This window comes from Teleopsis dalmanni, chromosome 2 (assembly GCF_002237135.1).
Source record: "Teleopsis dalmanni isolate 2A chromosome 2, ASM223713v2, whole genome shotgun sequence".
Classification (NCBI taxonomy): domain Eukaryota; kingdom Metazoa; phylum Arthropoda; class Insecta; order Diptera; family Diopsidae; genus Teleopsis; species Teleopsis dalmanni.
The window spans coordinates 104,921,929-104,945,153 of NC_051847.1; the positions used below are offsets into that span (position 1 = coordinate 104,921,929).

General features: G+C 32.7%; 3 protein-coding genes across 3 annotated transcripts in view; all 3 read right to left on the bottom strand.

Moving 5' to 3' along the window:
- Nucleotides 1-826: 826 nt before the first annotated feature.
- Nucleotides 827-1,747, bottom strand: LOC119675275. The gene has a single exon (XM_038086464.1). The coding sequence runs from the start codon at nt 1,745-1,747 to the stop codon at nt 827-829; it is 921 nt and encodes a 306-aa protein (XP_037942392.1).
- Nucleotides 1,748-8,454: 6,707 nt separating this feature from the next.
- LOC119678238 (transcriptional activator protein Pur-beta) lies at nt 8,455-12,913 on the bottom strand. The gene is made up of 8 exons (XM_038089960.1): nt 12,722-12,913; nt 12,420-12,479; nt 12,257-12,369; nt 12,105-12,207; nt 10,643-10,761; nt 10,469-10,590; nt 10,309-10,414; nt 8,455-10,256 (listed from the first exon to the last, which is right to left on the bottom strand). The coding sequence occupies exons 1-8, from the start codon at nt 12,762-12,764 to the stop codon at nt 10,095-10,097; spliced, it is 828 nt and encodes a 275-aa protein (XP_037945888.1). The 5' UTR covers nt 12,765-12,913; the 3' UTR covers nt 8,455-10,094.
- The window catches only part of LOC119675276, a 37,079-nt gene continuing 26,692 nt past the window's right edge, over nt 12,839-23,225 (bottom strand). The window contains exon 2 of the mRNA XM_038086466.1: nt 12,839-12,920. The gene's annotated coding sequence lies outside the window, so the exon portion shown is untranslated. The remainder of the gene's footprint in view (nt 12,921-23,225) is intronic.

Here is a 23,225-nt window from a genome sequence, read left to right on the forward strand (position 1 = left end):
TCAATCTTTGAAAATAATTTGCTAGCATGTAGTTTTTCCGTTACTTGGTCTAGGTATGGTATTGGGTACCTATCTGGTTTGGTTTGCGCGTTTAGTTTTCTAAAGTCACCGCAGGCTCTCCAGGCACCTGTTTTCTTTTTTACCAGGTGAATTGGACTCGACCACGGACTGTTTGACGGACGAATAATTCCTTGCTCCAACAGCGTTGAAAATTCTTCGCGAATTGCCTTTAATTTTTCCGTTGAATAACGGCGTGACCTTTCATGCACTGGCTGACCATCAGTGACTATTTGATGACAGACTACAGATGCGTCAGGTAGGCTATAGTTATTTGCACTGCACAAATCAATGTATTTGTTGACGACTGTAAAGAATCTTGAATTTGGATCCAATGTGTATACCGAATGTATCGATGTGGTTTCAACTGCACCAGATGACGACAATGTAGTAAGCGGGTCTAATAAACGTCTTGATTTTATGTCTGGAATTAGACCATATTTCGCCAGAAAATCTGCGCCCAAGATTGGACATTTGACGTCTGCTATAATGAAGTTCCAATTGAAATTGCGTCGTAAACCAAGATTGATGCTAAGTGTCTTAGTACCGTACGTTTTAATAAATGAATTATTTGCTGCGAATAATTTTAGATCATCTGGCACTAGGTTGCGTTTCACTGTGATTGCTGCTAAAGGAATAATGGATACGGCCGATCCGGTGTCAACTAGAAACTTCATATTTGAGATACGATCAATTACATGTAAACGAGCTTCTTCAGTGCAGTGTTCTAGCGCGTTGTCGTTTACTGCACTTGTGGACGACAACGGTTTTAGTTTTCCTTCTGTTTAATATTAGTTGTTTGGCAGCCGAACTCGCATGGTTTTAAGCATTTTGTTGCAGCTGTTCCAAATTTAATGTGATAATAACAGACTTTTCGATCTTCACGCTGACTTTTAAACTGAGTTCTGCTTGAACTGCGAGCCCTGCTTCGCCCCTGTGAGTTTGCTGGTCGTCTGAGCTCTATTGCTATTTCACTTAGTTTACTTACCACTTGTTGCAGAGATATTTCTAACGCTGTCACACGCGCCTCCAATGTTGATTCCTCTGTGTTACTGCGTCGGTTAATTGCAGATGCGGTAGCCATAACATGATGAGGAGTGGGCATATTGTCAGTTATTCTATCTGCCAATTCGGCCATTTGATTAACATCCTTGGAGCTGCATGCAGATAAGATGCAACGAATGTTACTAGGCAATCGCTGCAACCAAAGTGCTGACAAGGCGTCTTCAGACATATTTGACGCTGCCAGATCTCTCATCTCTCGAAGCAACTGCGTTGGACGCTTGTTAGACACGTCTAAATCCGTTAGCAATTTAATCAATTGTTTCTGACGCGACTCCCCAAATCGTGAAATTAATTCATTTTTCAACGTTTCATATTTGCCCGTAGCTGGCGGATTTTTTGCTATGTCTGAAACTTTACGAAGCGTTTCGCCGTCTAGTGCTGTGATTACCGTGTAGAATTTGGATAGATCAGAGGTGATGCGATTGATGTGTAGTAATCCGTCCACTTGAGTAAACCATAACTCCGGGTCAGTTTGCAAAAATGAAGGCAAATTCGTTAACTTTACTGCATCAATATCGTTTTTTACTGTTGTGAAATTCGTGTCTGCCGCTGCTGACTTTGCTGTTGTTTCTTTGTCGGCATTAGACATTTTTGCTTCTTTGTTCAGCATTGCGTCATCCAACATTGTGCAAGTTTGTTTTGACTTTATGAAATAAATGAATAACTTCCGCTGCTTCCAATTATGTGTTTAATTTGCGTCGGGGTCACCAATTATGTGGATTTGTTGCCACACACTTTATTTTAAATAAATATAACAAATGTTTACAAAATGATAAAAACGTTGTGTTACTAAAACGTGCAAAAATAGGAAGAAGAAGGAAGCCAGTCGCCAGTTACTGAAGTTAGCTGCTCATTGAAAAATGTTCCTTTTGCCCACAGATGGTGCGAGTGCGTGTACATTCACACACAGAGGGCGCTGCAGTATGTGTGGCGAGTTCGCCACAAATATATGTGAAAATAAATAGTAAATAAATATGAAGATTAAACTAAATATGTACAAAATAATTGCTCAATTTGTTTAAAAAATAATATTTTCACTTTTAGCGACAGTAAAAATCTAACCACCAAAAAACATTAAATTAGAAGAAATTTTAGTCGTTTTTAACGATATTTAGCGATTGCCAATTTAGCAGAATACGAAATTTGGAGATTTAGCGATTTATCCGGAGAAATCAGCTGTTTTGAAAGTTGAGAAAATTAGCGAATAGAAATTATACTTAACGAGTTAGCAGAATCGCAAAAGTCGCTAGAATGCATTTAAAGAATTTTAGCGATGGAGTTTTAGCGATAGCGATTAGTGGAATCGCCCTACTGAATCTGGAAAAGAAATAAAAGAAGGGACCCCTAAAATTGTGGAATTACTGCGAGAACAGCTTAAAAATAACAAGGAAATGATTACGGATGTTTTTTAATCTCCCTAAAGATTTAAAACAGAGTGTTGTCATTTAAATCTTTAAACTATATAAAGAGTTATTAAAATTTGTATTAAATTGTTTTTCTTTTGATATATGTATTTTAAGTAAATAATAAATAACAATCCTGTTTTTAAACTTATGTAATTGAATTTTTTATTAAAAGAAAAAGAAATAATGTCTTGAAAACTGTGTTATTACTACAAACAATTGAATACCGATTTTTTAAAATATTTTTCTTTATTCTGTTATATACCAATATATATATATTTTTTTATCATACAATATATGCTATATATATATATATATATATTTATATCTTATATAATTTTTTTTTTTTATTTTTGAAAACAAAAAATAAAATTTCGAATACATTTCTGCTAGGTACAACGGCAGTTAAGGTGACGTCATTTTAGCGGCTAAAGTAAGTATTATTTTTTTTCTTTTTTTGTCTGATATTTTTTCCTTGTAAATTTTTTTTCTTGTTAATCATTTAAAGAAACCCTGAATTTTTATAATACACGAAAGTCTTATCTTTCAGACTTTTGCGTGCCTTGTCGGCATTATTTAATTTTTTTTTTTGTTTTAAAGAACATTTAAAAAATAATATAAAATATATAAAAATAATATATATAAAAATAATATAAAGATTGTAATTTTGTTTATTTTAAAATCTTCTAATTCTAATCTAATCTTCTTTTTGAAACAAGCTTATTTTTGTACTTATCTATACTTTTGTATTAATAATCTTTTTGTTTTTAATAAAAGTAATTAATAATGTACTTATTAAATGTAGTTAATTAAATTCTGATACTGCGAACTTTTTTATTTTTGAATTGTAAATATAATTATTTTCTTTTTTTGTTACGTTAAATAAACTAAAAATAAACTTGAATGAATATAAATAAACGAAGAAGTGATTTTATTACTTATTATTATGATTTTATTTATTTATGGCTAGAGTGGTGGCACAAGTGTCAAAATTACATTTGTTTCCTAAGATAGGTCTGCTTCAGGCTTCAGTTGAAATCTGTTAATTTGTTTAGTTTTGTTCTGATTTCATTTTTGCGAGTTACTTTCCTTGTATATAAAATAAGATAGATGTGTTTTGCTGAAACCCACATAATTGGTCATAAATATAGTAAAACATGGAGCGCGGCGATTTTGAACAAGCCCTGCTAGACATCTTGACAGGACTATCAGGCTAGTGAAGTCACAAGGGTAGATTAGGGAACGGAAGTTGAAATATTACGCACGGTGAGCCGCTTGGGTCTGAGTAGAGGAAAGACCTGTATGGTAAATAAAAATCATACCATGCATTCGACAATAGATTGTGTGATTTAACCCCATATGTTTTTTAAGTTTAGGATGTTCCAATAATTTTAATTATTTTAAAAAAAATATAAACAAAAAATATGAAAAAATATATAAAAAATTTATAAAAAAATAGAAAAAAATATAGAAAAAAAAATTCATTAGTTTACTACTGTTCGAAAAAACCTCGTTATGAATTATAATAAGTTTTAATTATATATAATAATCACTTTCGCCGGAAAAACTTTACGTTAAATTACAACTTATATTCACAAAATATTGGTCTCGCCCGTGCGACTAGTAGAGTAACGTTAGCATAATTTTCTCAGCATTACGTTCCCAGATTAGGTTCTATACATAAGAAAGAAGAAATCATGCAACAAATAATGCCTCTACAAAGAGAATAGTATTGAAATTTAACAATTAACAGCTGGTTTATGATTTCGTTCTAATATAAACACAACAAGTAAAATTGTTAATAAAAACTTTCATAACCAAAGTAACAAAACCAAAAAAAAATGCGAACATAAAAAGTCAAGTACGGGTTTGGGTCAGTTGGTTAAGGTGCGCTGATTCTGAGCTTCACATTTGGCAGGACCCAAGTTCGAATCCTGGTACTTGCAGTCTCAAAAATAATTATTTACAAATAATTAAATACAAGAATTATTTCCAAGACCACTGATGATAGGTACTTGGCAATACTCGAAACAGCTGTACGGTCAGCTAAAAATTCAATTAATTTAAATAATATAAAAGGATTTTTTGTTGTTGTAGTTCACTACTGTTCAAAAAACCTCTTTTAAAAAAAACATTAAAAAAACAAATATTAAAAAAAAATATTTAAAAAAAATATAAAAAAAAATGAAAATGAATAATTGGTCATGCCTGATAAAAAAGTATATAAGTAATAATTGAAATGTAGAGTTAGTTAGAAAAAGTGTTATTCGAAAAAGTAAAGTTATGGCTCTAAGGTACACTACTATAGAAGGCTCACACAAAGAAGTTACACAGGTAATATAAAGATTGGATGATAATTGGGTTAAATACTTTAATTACGAGACGATGGACAGTAGAAAAAAATGGAACGAATACTTTTTTTATTGTAGTCTGTAGAACCCCAACCCAAAACCGGCGACCATACCGACAGGCAGACATAACAAGCTACAAAAATTAAGCTTTAATTAATCGACATATGTGTGTGTGTTTCACATAAAATTTCATATATCAACAAATTTATTTCTTTTTTTACAAAGCAATGTCAAAATTCCAAATAATGCACTACAATAATAATAAAACTAAACCATTGTTAGCAAGGAATTGTTTTTTATAACGATTGTCACTTGCATTCCAAACAAAGGAATACGATGCAAAGATGAACTTCACTTTACTAATTTTATATAATTGTGTTATTTAATGAAACAGAACTCAATGGATTCTTGCTGAAAAGGTTTAACATTATCTGCTTAAATTACCTTGTGTTCACGAGATAACAGTGCAAGCTTATGTACAGAATATTGAACTCCTGCAGGTGTGCGAATGTCGACTACTCACACAAACCCTTCATTGCCTTGATACGTCTTTTTAATTCTACCAAGAGACCGCTGAAGTAATCGCAAATTGTCTTCTTTTAGTTAAATTATATTATTTTCCTTTATTTAATTAAATTTCTCCCCAAATTTATGTCATTCTTTATTTATGTAAACTCAAGGTACGATCTTCCATATATGAGAAAATGATCTCGTGTGAAATAATTCTAAATAATTTGGATTAGAAGACATTGGCGTTACAAATCTGGACTTAAGATTGGCTTTCGTTTATATGCTAGCTTCTAGCTCTTCATTCGTTAAGCTTTCCGTTGCGGTATTACGAATCATCAAACGCTTAGCTAAGCCCACCGAAGTGCACCAGCACATTGACCAGTGATGATACATTTTTTGGTTGTTTTTGAAATTTACATAATGAAATCATTCAGTACGGTCCACATGGTCTATCCGATACCGCACAAAATATGTGCAATTGAACAATTGATGAAATGTAATATTAAACTGTATTTTTTTGTGTGCAATGATTTGATATCTTTGATCCATTAGTCATATCCTTGATATATTTGGTCATAAGTCATGGACTTCTAAAAATAAATAAAAATAGTAAGAAAGCAAATTAAACATTTTGAATTGTTGAATCACTAAACAAAATTTTATGAAGCTAAAGTCCACTATTTGATTTGTATGATGCATTAAACACCACTCAAATTTTCGTGGTTACGGTGATGCATTGTATAGGCATTTACACATCTGGAATGTAACCGTGTCACGGTTCGCGGTAATAAGCTGTGTTAAGCTGCTGCAAGACTGTCGAGGCACTAGACAGTAGCTAGTAGGTGCTTTTGATTGAATTGCCGTATATTAGTGTTGTGGCGTTGAGCTAAGAGTTTTATAGTGACCATATCTTGTCGACTTTTAGACTAGTCGAATCCTGATAAAAGTAATTCCATGTCTTTTTCGCTACGAAATCCTGTGGTGAAGCTGGTAAACATTAGTACTGGCGATAGACTGTGGCAAGCCGGCGTGATGTGGAGCTGTAACTTAAAGCTACCTAAAGGTCAAGTGACATTTACATTGACTGCCATAATGCATCATACTACTGACTGCACCCTATTAGGATCTTTAACTGAACTGTTTATGTTGGGAGTCTATATGTACTGAAGGTGTGCTGAAAAGCTTTATTTGATGCTGTTGTTTAAATCGAAAGCTTTATTGTTGATTGTCGTAGTCTTAAAACAAATGTTTGCTATCAACTTTAGTATGAACTTAACCATTTATTCATATTGTTTTTGGCACTTGTTTTTTCAATGCTTCAAACTTCTTCCTACATATGTACCATATATGATGCTCATGTTTACATGTATGCCTGCAACATATATGTACATAAACATGTATTGTGCATGTTACCAACATGACGATCAACTTCTTGGAGCTAAATTAAGTAAGCATTCCTATCGTGAATTCATCTCAATTGAAATTATCAACACTTTCCATGAGCAATCATAAATCACATACATATGTACGTATATCTAGCAACATTATTTTTAACAATATCGATCTTATCAACACTGTTGCTGAATACAGCTTTTTGTCAGACGGCCATTACCTCGTTATAAATCAAAGCTTTGAATCTCATAAAAAAGGGTTTTTATGACCACTTGTTTATTGTGTTTGCTCAAAGGTAGAACGGTTGATCTTTGCGAAAATGATGGTTGTGTTAAATTTAAAATCAGAATATGAAAACTTTAAATTATAATATATTGTGTAAAGTATTTTATATTTGCTAACTGGCATTTTGTTGGAGGAATAAACAAATAATGAAGGAAAAAAAACACTTAAATGTGTCTCGCCCGCATAAATACGCTCCACAACGGGATTTTATTTTGAGGTTATGATTTCGAACGTAATGTATAGTGCATAATTTTTACAAGACCACATATATTTTTATAAATTCTTTCTGATGAAGTATATACTATTTCTTCAGTATATCAATTGTTTCTTAGCTAAACTAAAACCAAATTGCTGCCATATTTTTACTACATATGCATGTGTAGAAATGGACACTGTCGTTTTTTTAGTTATACCCTCCTGCAACCTTACTTTCCATTACATGAACCTTTTGTTAAATTTTTCTTCCACAATCACTTCTGGGGCTAACAAAGTCTAAATAATTTTGTTTTCTATTTTGTACCTTACTCCCCTAGTATAGTAGCAACAAAAAGGTCTTGCATTTATACAGATCATAAATGCGGATTGAATTTAAAGAATCTGCAATATATGCTGTCATATTTAACGGATCCTGATACTTTTATCTATTGATACAAAACAAAACTATAATAACACTTAGAGCAACATAAATATTTACAGCATTTTAATTAAGCAGAATTCATACATAAAATATATTTTATGAACAGTTATTCGACTCGTATGAGTTTGAAAATCATGACGAATTTAAGTTAATTTTATTTAGAAATCATTTAAAAATATTTCCAAATTTTGTTTCTCGATCGGTTTTAATTTAGCAATACCTTATTACATTAAGAACATTTTTTGTAACGGAATTTTGTATTTATATACGTTTCTTCTATGATTGTCCTGTAAAGTGACGATTTTTGTTTTTACTTAATTGTCCCGGCAAATTTTTGCTTTTCTGGAAACGAAACTACTAGATCATAAACATGTCTCTTGTGGGATATACACAATATATACAAATAATTTTGAAAAATCTTGTTAAAAATTCTAATAATTTAATCAAGTATTTAGTATTTAAATCACACATCGAAAATGTCCTTGTTAGCGCCAGAATAGGTTCGAAATTCTACTATGTATGAAGTTTTTAATTTTTATTACTTATTTATTTGTTGCTTTATTTCTTTTTAATGTATATTTCGTACTATAAGTTTTAGATTTTCAAATTATATTAAGAATATACGTTTTTTTTAAATGAATTAATACAATAAAAATAAAAGGTAATAAATTTATATCAGTTAATTTTGGTACTTGCTCTTTTATGCGCATATAAAACCAAATATTACAAAAAATTCTATAAAAACACTCAATAATTGTGTTGTTACAAACATTTTATTTTAGCTGATTAATTTTTATTTCTGATTCTATAATTTACGTTTAGAATATATCAATAAAGATATATTTTCATAAAATTTGAAAAATTTAACGAGAAATCAAACATGCATGTAAATATAAAGTCTCGTTATACAGTTGATGATTTCTATTTATTTAGTTATTTTTATTTCGTCATGCAAATTCATGAAAATAGAGCAATGTTGGCGAAAACACGATATTTGACCGTTAGGCTTAACATTTCTATAGAATGCATCTTTATAAACATTTTCAATGTTAAAAATAGGTTCCTAAAACATTAAAGCATTGATGTATGAAACGAATAAAAATAAATTTATATTTTTTTCTGAAACATGCTCGATATACATTCCAAAAAATTTTCTTTTGAATCGCCTTTATTTTCAAAATCTTAATCAATTTAAGTATTTAATTGACGATAATTCAGAATGAGCATCATATAGCTTAATTACTTTTCACTTTAAAAGGATTTTATGACTCTAAATAAGGTAAGATATGATAAATAATGAATAGTGGTACTCAAGTCGTATGTACATACATATGAATACATACATGTATGTATTCATTGAACTCACATAGATTTCAGTTTTAGATTTTTTCGGTTACTGTCTTTTAAAATGTAAAACATAACAAATAATAGAAAATAGTCTAATAACAATTTATCTTATATTCAAAACTTGAAAAAAACTATAATTGAAGATTAAAATAAATTGAAACAAACACCAGTACAATAATGGTTAACAAAAAGCAATTTCATATCTAGTCATTGTAATTGTTCCATTCACATATTTTTATACAAATATATTATGAAGTGTTGGAATATACATACATATATTGTGGAACCTATTTAATCAAATTTTTCATTATCTAAGCATGATAATTGTCACATAAGATTTTGTTTTGTATTTTATATATTTATGTACATGAATTTTATTATTTATGTCAATTAAGTTAATTATCCACTTAAATGTGTAGCATTCACAGATATCTCACTTATTAAAAAACAAAGATATTTACTTAAGCATTTTGTATTTTATACATATCTATTTTTTTTTATAAACGAAAGCATTACTAAAACAAAACCAAAAATAACAATAAATTTATATTTTTAATACTATTAACATCAACATGAATTCACTATAATATTTCTAGTAATGCACTTAATAACATCTATTCAATATTTAAACTTTCATAAAATGCTTTATTACATGACCTATATCTTATAATCAATGTCTTAATATTATCAAATAATTTTAAAGATATTATGTCATTATATTAGTTCATTAGGAAAATAAAGCCTTAAAAACAACAAGTACTTGTCTTATACTCGAGTATAATTTTGTTTTTGTTGTATTAGTGTGCTATAATAACGATTAAAAACTTTTATTTTAAATTCTCAAAAGATTTTCTTATTTATATTCATCTAATAACATGGTTGCATATGTTCAATTCTATATACAATAGTTAATAATATATTCGCTTTAATAACTTCTTAATTTAAAACAATCTGAGCTAGTAGAATAATATGACTTTTGAATCAAAAATATATATATTTAAAATTCTATTTTAATCCTTGAATTGAAAATAAATACTTTAAAAGTTTTTATTTTAAATTATTTGTGGGTGTTTGAAGATTGTTATCGGCAGTGGTTGACGATGAATCGGACGATTTTTTCATTTTGTCACAATAATCACTAAATATATCTCGAAAACGTATCCAACATTTTTCGGGTACTGTTATAGCTGTACGGAAATTGCTTTTCACCTATAAAGAAAGTACGTAATTCACAATAGAAAATCAAAAATTAATTTTTTACCTCACTAATGCGCATATAAACTCCACGATTATTTTGTCCAATATCAAAATAAAAATTTTTGTTATCAACTTTCATATGACGCTCTTCTGGTAAGTCTCCTTTAAATCTAAAATAATAACTTTTTCATAAATTTGATTATCATATTAATTTGTTTAATTACCCGCCATCATTGGTTCCAAATTCTTCAAGTAAATCTGTTAATGAGTCACGAAACTCAATCATACCTTGAGCTGGTATTGCTATTTGTGATCGGGGTCCCCCTCTCGTTATTGTTTGGGAAACCTAATATATCAAAAGTTAAATATCAATGAAATAAAATATAAATGTATCATACTCGTAAAAACCGTCCTCGTGCATTTTCTTTTAAGTCCAAATAATACCTTCTGTTATCTTTAATCATCATTTCTGATTTGAGTTTGCCATCTTCAGGAAGATTATCTGGATTAGGTGGACCTGCGATTTAGGTTACTTAATAAGATTATAATAGTTTAGAAGTAGATGCATATTGTATTTGTGAAAACTAAATATTAATTGTAAGTAAGTGATACCGCAAATTTGTTACAGTAGATATTTAACTTGTAAAATGAATATTAATTAAGTAAATATTTTTGGTGAAATTATTTTTTTTATATGAAATAGACTGCTCTTTCAGTGGGTTCAAAATAATCAAAAGATTTAAATAAAAATAGTGATCCATTTGTCACATTTTTTTAAATTACGTTTTTTATACTATGCGTTGGCATAGTATCCGTTACGTTTTGGATTCTGTGATTTGCAATATATATCGTTTTTACCATAATTCGTTTTTCTTTTTTTTAAGATAATTTAGAACACCGCTCAGAAAAGTGTTTTATAGGTGCATATGCCTTGTACGTAGAATAAATTTAATTCTTACCAAATGTTATGAACCCTATTCTAGATAAGGTTTGATATTTGAATTTTATTTTGATTTTTTTTAAAAACAATTTTATTTTTTTGATTTATTTTGATTTTTTTATAATATTGTAAATGAAAGCTATATTGAAGCTTTATGAAAGAACATAGCTATGTTACATAAAACATAGTTTAAAATTTTATTTAAAAACTTTTTGCAGATAAAATCAGTTCCAAAATGAATAATACATTTCAAGGCAAAATGATTGAGTTTTTTTAAATAATAAATATTTAAAATAAGCTGTAACTAAATTAAACAAATACATAATAATTGATTTGCAACATTATTAAGTGTGATGAGTATTAAAACATAATTTCATTTTTAAAACATATTGTGCATCATAATAAAAAATAAATATAAAAATTGTTTCAACCGTAACAGTGCAACCGTTTCGAAATTAAGTGCAGTGCCATATATATAATTTATGGTAAGAATTTTAAACAGTCCCCATACCAAATTTCACACTTTTGCATATAAATTTGCTTTGGTTATCAATTGATATGTATTCGCTAATGTCGAATTCTTCTTAAATTATAGTTTTGATAAATTTATTTTATCAATCACACAAAAAGTTTTCACTAACGATGTTTGACAATACTTTTTTAAAAAGTGCCAAATTCTTTTATATAAAATATGTTTAGACATAAACACATGTTTCGTACAGATCTTAATTAACCGGTTTACTCTTCTTAAAATTCTATTAAATACTTTTTATATAAACTAACCAAAATATTTTATTCTCATCCACAAATATTATTTAAAACTGCGCTTGATAAATATAAAATATTTACACAATTTATACGTAAAGCAAAAATATAACATAACAAATGTGTAATTATTTTTTATAGTTTTTAGACCATACCCAATGATGCATAATAATCACTAAAAGTTGATAAGTGGTCTCGAAATTCAGCGGCCGTTGAAAGAGCCAAATATACTTGACTACGTCTACCGTCTGCACCAATCTTAAAATATATACATTAAAAAGGAACCTATAATATTCGTGATACATACTTCTGCAACTTTAATAAATCGTCCTCGACGGTTTTGTTTAACGTCTAAATAAAAACGTTTTGACTGTATTTGCAACATTTTTGTTGCAAGTTCTTGTTCGACTTGTGCATGAGCTGGAAAATTCCTTGTTATAAACATTCTGAAATAATTTTAATAAATTCACCTTTTCCAGTTGAATCATAATCACTTCTTCCTGTACATTCCATATGTCCTGTATTGTACTCTGTAAAAAAACATATTTTCGTTATAAAACTTAATACCACTTAAGTGCACAGACCAATAGTTTTTACATGATTGTTTTTGTCATATAAGATATTTATTATTTATTATTGAAGCAATGTATTCAATATATAATTTAATATATTATACTATGAGTTTATTTTTTTGTAAAAACTTTTGTGAGTGCAAGTTTGAAATATGTAAATAAAAAACCAAACAGTTTATATTTTATTTTATATCCCTTACTTGAACCTGATACTCCTTCGTCCATACTAGCAAGGTCAGACATGGCTTATAAATTTAATTAATATTAATTTGTGATCGAATTAATGATGGAAGGTTCTTTACACAAAAACAAATTGCGTGCTATGGTTTATATTCAAACTAGCTCAGCAGACAAGTGGAAAAGTCATCAGTCAGATACTGCTGTTGCACCTTAAACAATCTGTAAGAATAAAAGTATAACCTCCAATAAAAAAAACTAGAAGTAAACATAAAAGAAATTTATAGATTTTTTTATGCAGACAACAAACTTTACAACAGTTGCATTTCTTAAAGCTTTTGGTACAAGGTACATATGTTTTCAAGGACTTCGTGTGTATGTCTTTTTCTCTAAACCATAATTTACTAGAAAAGTTTGCTATCAATAGTATATTTTATTGCAAATTTTGTATTTTAAAATACATCTGGATATTTATAACGCATTACAGGTCAGATATATTTTCTTCCCGAATAATGTGGTATTGTGTAAATAATATACCAATTAACGTGAATACTTTTTTATAAAGCAGTAATTATACAGAATGTTTTTAAAAAGTTTTAGGGACACATATTTGTTATTGATGAAATGTCCAAACGCATAACATTAAGTGCCTAATATGTTACGCCGTTGTTTTGCACTTTAAAATGTAGTTAGTACACTTTTTTTATGTGCTCTTCATAATTATACATAATAATTTCTCCACCGTTTACAATTGTGCAATATTAAATTAATATTTGCTTTTCCAACACACTCAACATTTCTAAGCCAATATTTAAAATTTATTAATACTTGGATATTAATCATTATACATTGTTACAAGTAATCAAGCTGACCCCGTCTAACCAAACAAGCGATTTTTTCTATTATAGAGTTGCCAGAAGAAAACTTTCTTATAAATCATTGTGTAAGCAAAGAATATTAGTTAAAATAAAAGTGGCTGGCAATATATACGTAATAATATATGAACTTATACTCCAAATTTCCGTCAAGAATATCCACAATGTACACAGCAAAATAGTTGTAGTGTGTGTAATTTTGGCTCGAATAATATATGATATGATAATTGATTGCATGCGATTTTTGTTAAAGAAAAAAATTTAAAAATGTTTAATTTTCCGACATATAAAAACATTTGGGAATTTTGATTTAACAATATTTTGTATGACATTTGTATTTTTGACGATATTATGTATTTAAAACGAAAAGTAAATAAAATAACGGGTTTTATTTAGAATTAATATCTTAAATAATTAGCAGAAACCTATATTTACAGAGATACACAATCTCCTCTACAAAAAATTATATAAAAATGTATCAAACATTGATAAAAATAATAAATAAGCTTATTAAAAAATAAAAAAATTTCGAAAAGTTTACATTTATTGTGCTTAATCTTTTAATAAGATCTATGTTTTAAAATCAAGTTTTAAATTTTTATCGGGCTTACTGTATGTTTCCACTGGCTTTGTTAGATCAGTTTATTTAGTTAAGGTCATTAATGAATTTTGATTAATCATCAGAGTTCGTATTTGCTCATGGTCATAAGCATGAGAAAATTATTACGTGAACACAAAATTTGCTCATGAGCGTGAGCCCTCAAGCTCATAATGTAGAGCTGCTCATCAGCGTGAGTCTTCAATTTGCTCATATTGAAGAGCTGCTCATGAGATCTCAAGAGCAGAGAGCTCATCTAAAAAGCTAGCTTACTCCCAATAGTTTTTTATTACAAGTTTATTACACTTACCTATATCCCAAAATATATATTTTGATACTGAATATTTATTTCAAGAATACTTTCTATCCTGGTTGCAATGTGGAATTTAAGTGATAACATTTTATTTATAATCTCACCCTAAAAATCTCTTGTATTTTAATGTAAGAATTATGCAGCAATCAAGTTTTATTACATTCATGTTAAACTGTTATCATTTTCAAATTCTCTAAAACACAATATAATAAAATTTAAAATTTTTGAATTAATATAAAACGACTAATTAAATGATGGTGGCACGTGCCAAATTATTCAATGAAATGAAAATGTTACTGCCAGTTCTCTTTTCTTTTCGTTTGTTTTCTATTTCTTTGATAGTTTTTATGACGCTACTCTTCTTTTTGCTCTGTGCGTTTCTTGTGTCATCTGTGTTCTATTTCAGTGCTTTTGTGTATAATGTTGATAGTTACTGTGTGGTTGCCACATTACTCCCTCACCAGTGGCTAAGCGGAAACGCTGTCACGTTGCATACATCTGATTTTATGTTGTGAATCTGAAACACTGCGATTTTGGTTAAATTCCTGCTGAGAAGTTTGTACTGGCAGCGTATCTGGGCTTGATTGAAGTGGTGCAGATCGGTGCAACAGTGCGCTTGGTTCAGTTTCTTTGTTCAACAAGTAAGTCGCCTTTACCCTGTCAATGCTGACATGTACAGGTCGGTCTTTAACGAAAATAATAATAAGTTTACGATCTCGCCATATCACTTTGAATTATCTGTCGTAAGGTGCCTTAAGGTGCCGTAAAGTGTAATGGAGATTGCAAGTTATAGTCTCTCAGGAACACATGTGAACACGTCTGCAGGTCTCGTTGTACGAAAGTTTAAATTTTCGGATGGTTTGAACCTGCATCTGGATGTAATTGGTTTATAGTCTTCTACAGGAATATTGCAAATTCCGAGTCGTGACGGCGTTGGACTTCTTTTCAATGAATTGTCCAGGCAGCTTAAGAGACGTACCGTAAACCATTTCGGCCGGACTAGCTTGGATGTGATTTTTTACGCACATCGTAAAGTCAGCAATAGTAGTGACAATTCGTCTGTCCATCTTTGCTTCAATCTACATTTACGTGTCGCTATAAATGTTCGGTGAAATCGTTCCAGAATTCCGTTTGATTGTGAATGTCTCGCACTTGTACGTACATCTTTTGAACCAATCAACTGCATGAGCTTTGCGAATAGCTTAGACTTGAATTGCTTGCCTTGATCTGTGATAGTATTCGAAGGAACGCCATAGTGTGAAACCCATCTCGTGTTCATCACGCAGCTACTTTGTCTGCATGAATGTCCGTAATGAGAATAGTGATAAGCCACAGGGTAAATCGATTTATGCATGTCAAACAGTAACTGTATTCACCTGATGGTAGTAATGGCCCGATAATATCAACATGTACGGCTGCGAATTGCCGATCAGGGGCCTTACAGGTTTCAAGTACTGTTTTGTTGTGTTTGGATATTTATCTCGTTAGCATTGCGGACATGCTCTGTCCGTCTTTGACATGTCTCTTTTTATGTTTGTTCAGGTAAATTGTTCGCTTGTGAATTTTGCTGTGGCTTTGTTGCCTTGAGGACCCATGAAAATGAATAATATAAAAAATTTATCTACGGTACTTATCTGTTATCAAAGTTTCATTAAGAAATCGCATGCTATGAGATTCGATGAACCCGGTGTGTGTACTCACTTTAGCTGTACTGAAATTTAACCTCGTAAGGATGGAAATTTTTACGTATTTTCAACCGCTCTTTCTCTCTTTTATCTTTATCTCCCAGTGGAGCATAGGGCCTCTACCATATTTTTATATCGGATTCGGTTATTTGATTCGCGGCATATATCACTCCAGGAATAGTTCGCTTCTCTTAATTCTTCTTCAATTGCTCTTCTCCAAGTTTTAGCTGGTGCTCCAGATCTGCGGCTGCCTTGAGGATTCCATCTTATTGTTCGACGTGCAATGTTCAATGTCTTCCTCCACACCGGAGGAACCGGGTCACAACGGGTTTCTATCGTTTCGTTTTGCTGAGGTAGCAAAGCGGTTGTCCAGGTTCGTTGCAATAAAATTTATACTTGCGGGACTGAATTCTGTTCCATAAATAAAAGTGTACTTTTATACAATAATTTCATAGTTACTTTATTTATTTCAATATAAAACAATAGTTACAGGTATTCAAAATATTATTTTGTTAAATGAATTCTCTTATAATTCTGACGCTCTTCGTTGTGGCGTCCGGGTGAATTAAGGTATACAATAGTATACAGTCGAGACTTTGTTGAATCGTTGTACAGGTTTATGTGGTTGACTCTGATGTTGAGAAGGTTCCTGACAGGACCGCGTTCTCTCCTGGGTTCCTTCTCTCCTTACGGATGCTCTGTGTTACGAAAACCTATAGGTTGGCTGAATGAGCCAGATAAAAAAAATAATTAACAAACAAAAGAAAAGAAAATGATTGAATGGACCAGTGTAGGCTGATTAAGCCTGTAAACTAGGATTTGATCGAATTGACCAGTTGCCTGCTTTGATCGAACTGACCAGTGTAGACTGAATTAGCCTGTAAACTAGGATTTGATCGAATTGACCAGTTGAACTTGTTTATCGTTTGATATCCAAGAGACAAGTTGCTAGTTCTGTGAAATTCGCGTTCTTATATACTTGTTTGACCGGAACTTTTGTAGCGTACCGGTAAACTTCGTTGTTCGTGTTAACTTTTGTGCTTTTCGCAAGCCTTTCTTCTGTATTTTGTGTATTTTGCATGCTTTTGTGCATTTTTGTGTACTTTGTGTTGTATGCTTGTTTTTGTTTTCGCCGTGCTTTTACGTTTGACATATTCCGCGTCTTTCTGATTTAAATCAAAAAGTCAAAAATAATATTAAAGTTTTAATTTATATTATTTAATTTTTTAAGAAGTTATGTGCCAAAATACCATACAAATGAGTGACATTGTGGTGATAGAATTTTTAACGCTGTTAAGTACAATAAGTGCAAGTGCATTATTATAATTTATTGTCTTGGATAGTAGTTTGGTTTTGTTTGTTAATAGAAAAATATAATTTTAATTAATACAGTGTTTATTGTGTTCGTGGTTTAATATATAAAAGAAAAATAACCCAAACAAAGAATTTACAGCAGAAGAGGTTTTTCGATGTGTTATATTTTTATGTTTTATTGTTTTTTTCTATTTTATTTTTATGTTGTAACAAAGATGTGAACAATGAGTGTTTTTTTCATTGTTGATAATTTATTTCTTGAAATTTATGTTTATTAATTAAATATATAAAATGTGTTTTATTGTTTAATAAATGTTTAATGTATGTCTTATATTATAATTTATAATTAAAAATTCATTTTTTTTATTCCTTAACATATTTCAAGTTGTGTTTTAGTTTTGTTGTTTTATTATTTTTTATTTTCTTCAGGTTTGTTTACAAGTCATGCCCGCGGCTCATTGACGCATGGCATGTAGGTAATGTTGTTGCATTATGATCTCGATAAATATTTAAATAAATTTTATCCTTCCTAGGTTGTACGCTAAACTTTGTTGTCGGTGAGTTTGCTTCTGGTGTTGTCCGAAATGGTGTTGGTGTTACGTTTTCTACTGACGGACTGACGTCAGATTTGTACAAAAGCATATGTATGGTTGAAATTACTTTGTAGCAATTTAAACCTTTACATTTTCTCCCCTCTTCGGTAAACTGAAATTTTGGTGGCATATTTTACTTTAATCGTACTTTTGTTAAGCCTCTCCGGCTGATCTGCACCTGGTATACTTTGCCTTTGACCAGACGCTTGAAACTGATTCTTTTTCCTGCACCTCGTTTTCTATAGGCATCGCGGATAGCTTCGTTTAACTCTGGTGGCCATTCGTCCTTGGTCTCTCTGACGTTACCTGCCACCGGTGGTTGCGGCTCGACTGCATTATTCATTAACTCATTGTATAATTCGTCAACCACTGGTGGCGGTGGCGATGGACTTAGTTCACCAACAACGTCATTCCATGTGCATTGTAGTACATCGTGGTCATCGTTATCCACACTTACATGTGTAGGGATTGCTGGAGCCTGTGCTTGATCATTCTGTGAGTGTATGTTACTGATGTTCCGGTGATTTTTTTTACCTCGGCTTTCGGCAGCAATTTCCGGTCGGTGGGCCTTATGATTGGTTGCGTTTGGCCGACTTCTATGGCTCGGACTCTCCTACTAGGTTGACTTCCTTGCATTTTATTTTTATAACGTTTGGATGCTTGTTCCACAGTATTTGGTAGGTAACGGCTGCGTGGTTTACTTTCCTCTAGTTCTTCCAGTCGTTGTCGGACACGTGTGGCGGTGCGTTTAAACTTAGCTTCGTAATTAGTTGTCATCTTGGACTTTATTGATCATACTGTCTTCTTAGGACGCTCGTGGTCCTTATATATAGTCAAAAGTGTGACGATTCGAGCTTTTTGAACCATGGCAGCAGAGTAGCCCTTTTCCCTTTTTTTTATTTTTACGTTTATTACTTCTTATTTTACACCCTACACCGTGGACATTTTCATTCGTTAGATTTACCAACTGACTGTAGACGGCTTGTTAACGTCGCCAATGATTATTACTATTATTATTTTTTTTTATATTATTGTTTTTCTCCGTTGTGCACCCGAAGATTGGCAATATGCGACGTAATATCTTTACCTGCTTTATACGGTGCTAGGTTAACAATGACTGGTGATATAAAGTGTTTGACTCTATAAGGGCCATCAAATCTGGGTACTAATTTCGCTGTAAAATATTTGGTTGCATTTGAGAGATGGTGTTGTCTAACCCAAACCAATTGGTTTATACTAGGTTTCCAGCTTCTTCGTCTTAAGTTATAATACAATGCTTGTTTTGATGCTGCTGATTGTATATATTGTTTAACTATTTTAAAAATTCTTTGCAATCTATCGGCTTTGATTGTAGGAGATAAAGTAGCTTCACCTGTACCTGGTGTACATTCATTAAACAATGAAGCAGGTAGTCTAGGTTCTCTTTCTTGTATTAAGTATGCCGCACTGTATTTCGTAGTATTGGACGTAACCGTGTTGATTGCCAGCATAATCTCGGGTAGTAGTTCATCCCAACGGCGATGTTCTCCTTGACACATTTGGGCTAGCATTGTTTTGAGTGTTCTGTTTGTTCGTTCGGTGGGGTTTTCCTGAGGAGTATATGGGGCGGTGAGCCGATGCTTGATGTCCATTTTGGCGAGCCACGTCTTAAATAATTTACTGGTGAACTGAGGTCCATTATCTGTAATGATATCCTTTGGGACTCCAAATCTCGTAATTATTCGGTTTCTAATGGCTTCAATAGTGTTTTCACTCGTAGCTCTTCGCATCGGTATTAATTCAGTCCATTTCGAGAATTTGTCAAGGATTACTAGTAGCATGTTATTACCCTTTCTTGAGCGTGGCAAAGGGCCCATGTAGTCCATTGTGATCGAAGCGAACGGTTCATCTAGGATGGAAGTGAGCATCATTCCGGCAGGCTTATCGGCACTTGGCTCACACCGCTTTACATGAGTCGTGATGTCCCTAGACATATCAGTCCAGTAATACTTAGTTTGTACACGAATTATAGTTTTCCGAATACCGAAATGTCCAGCATGCGGATCATCATGGTTTTCAAGGATGACGCGATTCTGAAGATTTTCCGGGACGCATAATTTCCAGTGATTATTCGATTGATTTTTATCGGAAGGTGGTAAACGTTTATACAACTGTTCATTGCAAATTAAAAAATCAAGATGTTGTTCTAGACTTTTTGTTACTTCATCCCACTTTCGCTTATACCAACTAATGCAGTTATAACTGTGAATCTATAACCTTCGAGATAGGGTCGCATTTTCCTTATAGCCCATACGATGGCTAGACATTCCTTCTCTGTAGCTGAGTAGTTAATTTCTGTTGCACTAAGGTGTCTGCTGGCATACGCAATTACCCTTTCGATTCCATTAATTTGCTGCGTTAAAACTGCTCCTAAGCCTATGTTACTCGCGTCGGTCTGGAGGCAAAACTTCTCGTTAAAGTCGGGACATGTGAGGATAGGTGCTTCCGTTAGGCGTGTTTTAATTTCTTGGAATGCTAGTTGTTGGCTTTCACCCCATTTCCACTGCTTACCCTTTTTTAGCATGCTCGTTAAGGGATGGAGAATTTTGGCAAAGTCAGGAACGAAGCGTCGGTACCATGAAGCTATTCCGATGAATTGCCTAAGTTGTTTGATATTGGCAGGAGGTTGGATATTTTGAATAGCTGCCACCTTATCGGGATCTGTGTGTATTCCTTGTGAACTTACGACATGTCCCAGGTATTTAGTCTCAGTTTTAAAGAATTCTGATTTTTCAACATTAATCCGGAGTTTCGCTGACTTTAGACGTCGTAAAACCTCTCGTAAATTTTTGAGATGATGTTCAAATGTTGTGCCTGTGACGATAATGTCATCTAGGTACGCGAATGCATGTGGTTCTAAGTCCGCGCCTATAACATGATCAAGTGGCCGTTGGAACGTGGCGGTGCGGAATACAGGCCGAATGGTAACACATGCCAATGGAATAGACCTCTACCTGGTATGGTAAATGCAGTGTACTGTTTGCTTTTTTCTTCCATCGGTATTTGATTTACGCCACTCCCCATTTTTCTTTTTAACCAACACTACAGGGGCACTATATGGACTGTTCGATGGCTCGATACACCCCTTTTCCAATAATTCATCCACTTTGTCATTGATTATTTGCTGCATGGTGGGATTTTTTGGGAAGTACGTCTGTTTGATTGGGCGATCGTCCTTCGTGATAATTCTGTGTGTCGTGACGTTCGACAATCCTGATAGCGCCTGGAATTCCTGTAATTCTTTCTTCAAAAATTGATGTATCAGTTTATCTTGGTCGATTTCTATTTGTGGGGAATGTGTTTTCGCCAGGGTGGATGGTGTTATCTGTTGCGCTGGAATGGTTACGTTGTGGCTAAGTTGATGACGGCCAGGATTATTTATTGGTGGTTGATCTACATTAAATTTCTCCTGAGGTGGCAGTTGTTCCTGTTGACTGACGCGATTAATTGAAACTTGAGCTCGACATTCTTGGCTTCGAATTTGTAACTGTCTGTCAGGTTCTGAGTTTTGCTGTCGTTGTGCTTCTTGGCTTTGTAATTCTGTGTTTGGTTCTGTGTTCGGAATCTCAGTTTTGACATAACATTGTCTTACTAGCGTTTGTGACTTGGTTCCTTTTGCCTTCGGTTGATCTACAAGCTCAGTTTGTGGTTGGGTGTCTGGCGGGGATGGGATGGGAAGCTGGGGTTAATGTTTGGTACACTTCTAGATGGTCTCGTTGTATACACACTTCGGGTGTATATATGTAGTTTTAAGTTGATTTCCCCAATTGTGATATTAGTCGCGATTGCTTGTAGAAAATCCAAACCTAAAATCAGCTCCTCGGTGCCCTTGGGGAAGACCAAAAGTTCTGTTCTCACGATACGTTTCCCTAGTTGCAATGTTACTTGGGTTTCCCAGGTAAGTTTATGTATAGTATCGTCTGCCATTCGAACGTTGATGGTAGTCCTGAGTTTCTTCGGTTGAAGCTTTAGTCTGCTCATCAGAAGTTGTGAAATAAAGCTCAGTGAAGCCCCAGTGTCGATTGCGGCTTCTAGATTATGCGCATTCAACTTGATTCTTGCTTTTATCTGGGCGTCTTTTACGTGCAATTGGTTTTGTGAGAAGTTGGCAGGGCTCCTGTTGGTAGAAGTCGCTACCCCTGCGGCCGAGCGCTCCTGGTTTCCGTTTCCCGAATATTTTCGGCAGCAGTCAATGGTGCGGATATTCTTGGTGCCACACTCCCAACAGAAAAGAATTGGGCGACTTTGGCATCTACTAGCAATGTGTCCGCATTGTCCACAGCGACGACAGGTCAATTTGGGATTATTCACTCTTATATTCTGTACTTCCATTGTATGGTTACGCTCCTCACGTGGCCTGTTATGAGGGGGCTTTTCCTGTTCACTGCGTAATAGCTCAAAGTCTCCGGCCAATGCTACCAGTTCCTCCAGATTCATGAAATCAAGACGTTTAATATATAACTGATAGTCCATCCCTGAATTACGATATATTCGATCCAATTGCTGACTAGTATCGAATCCGGAATGTCGCATTAAATTCTGCATGGTGATAACATACCACATTAGTGCGTTATCTTCAAGAAGTATAGGCATCGTCTTGGGAACTAGATTTACGTTAATAGCGTAAACATCTGCTAGTTCTTCTATTCTTTCTATGAAACCCAATGGATTCTTTCCTCCATCGTAACGTACCGACCACTTCCTTACCTGTTCTATGACATGAGCATACGATGAGGCCATGATCGACATGGGGCATTAAATCTTTGGACGTCTTGTGTTTATATTTTAATTTGTGGTAACGTTAGCTTGTGCCATTCATTCTGATGATGAAATCATAATTTTTTTCGGTTTACGCTGTTTTAATCCTTGTATTCTCGCGACAAATTCTGCTTGTCCCTGCTCGGGTGCCAATTGTAACGACCGGGTTTCTATCGTTTCGTTTTGCTGAGGTAGCAAAGCGGTTGTCCAGGTTCGTTGCAATAAAATTTATACTTGCGGGACTGAATTCTGTTCCATAAATAAAAGTGTACTTTTATACAATAATTTCATAGTTACTTTATTTATTTCAATATAAAACAATAGTTACAGGTATTCAAAATATTATTTTGTT

Bases quoted from the DNA above. Each gene is read 5' to 3' on its own strand.
- LOC119675275 (XM_038086464.1), bottom strand. From the start codon at position 1,747: ATGTTGGATGACGCAATGCTGAACAAAGAAGCAAAAATGTCTAATGCC.
- LOC119678238 (XM_038089960.1), bottom strand. From the start codon at position 12,764: ATGTCTGACCTTGCTAGTATGGACGAAGGAGTATCAGGTTCAA. The intron at 10,762-12,104 runs GTATGGTCTAAA...CCTAAATCGCAG, and splicing joins TGATTATTATGCATCATTGG to GTCCACCTAATCCAGATAAT. The intron at 10,415-10,468 runs GTAATTAAACAA...TTATTATTTTAG, and splicing joins TTTGGAACCAATGATGGCGG to ATTTAAAGGAGACTTACCAG.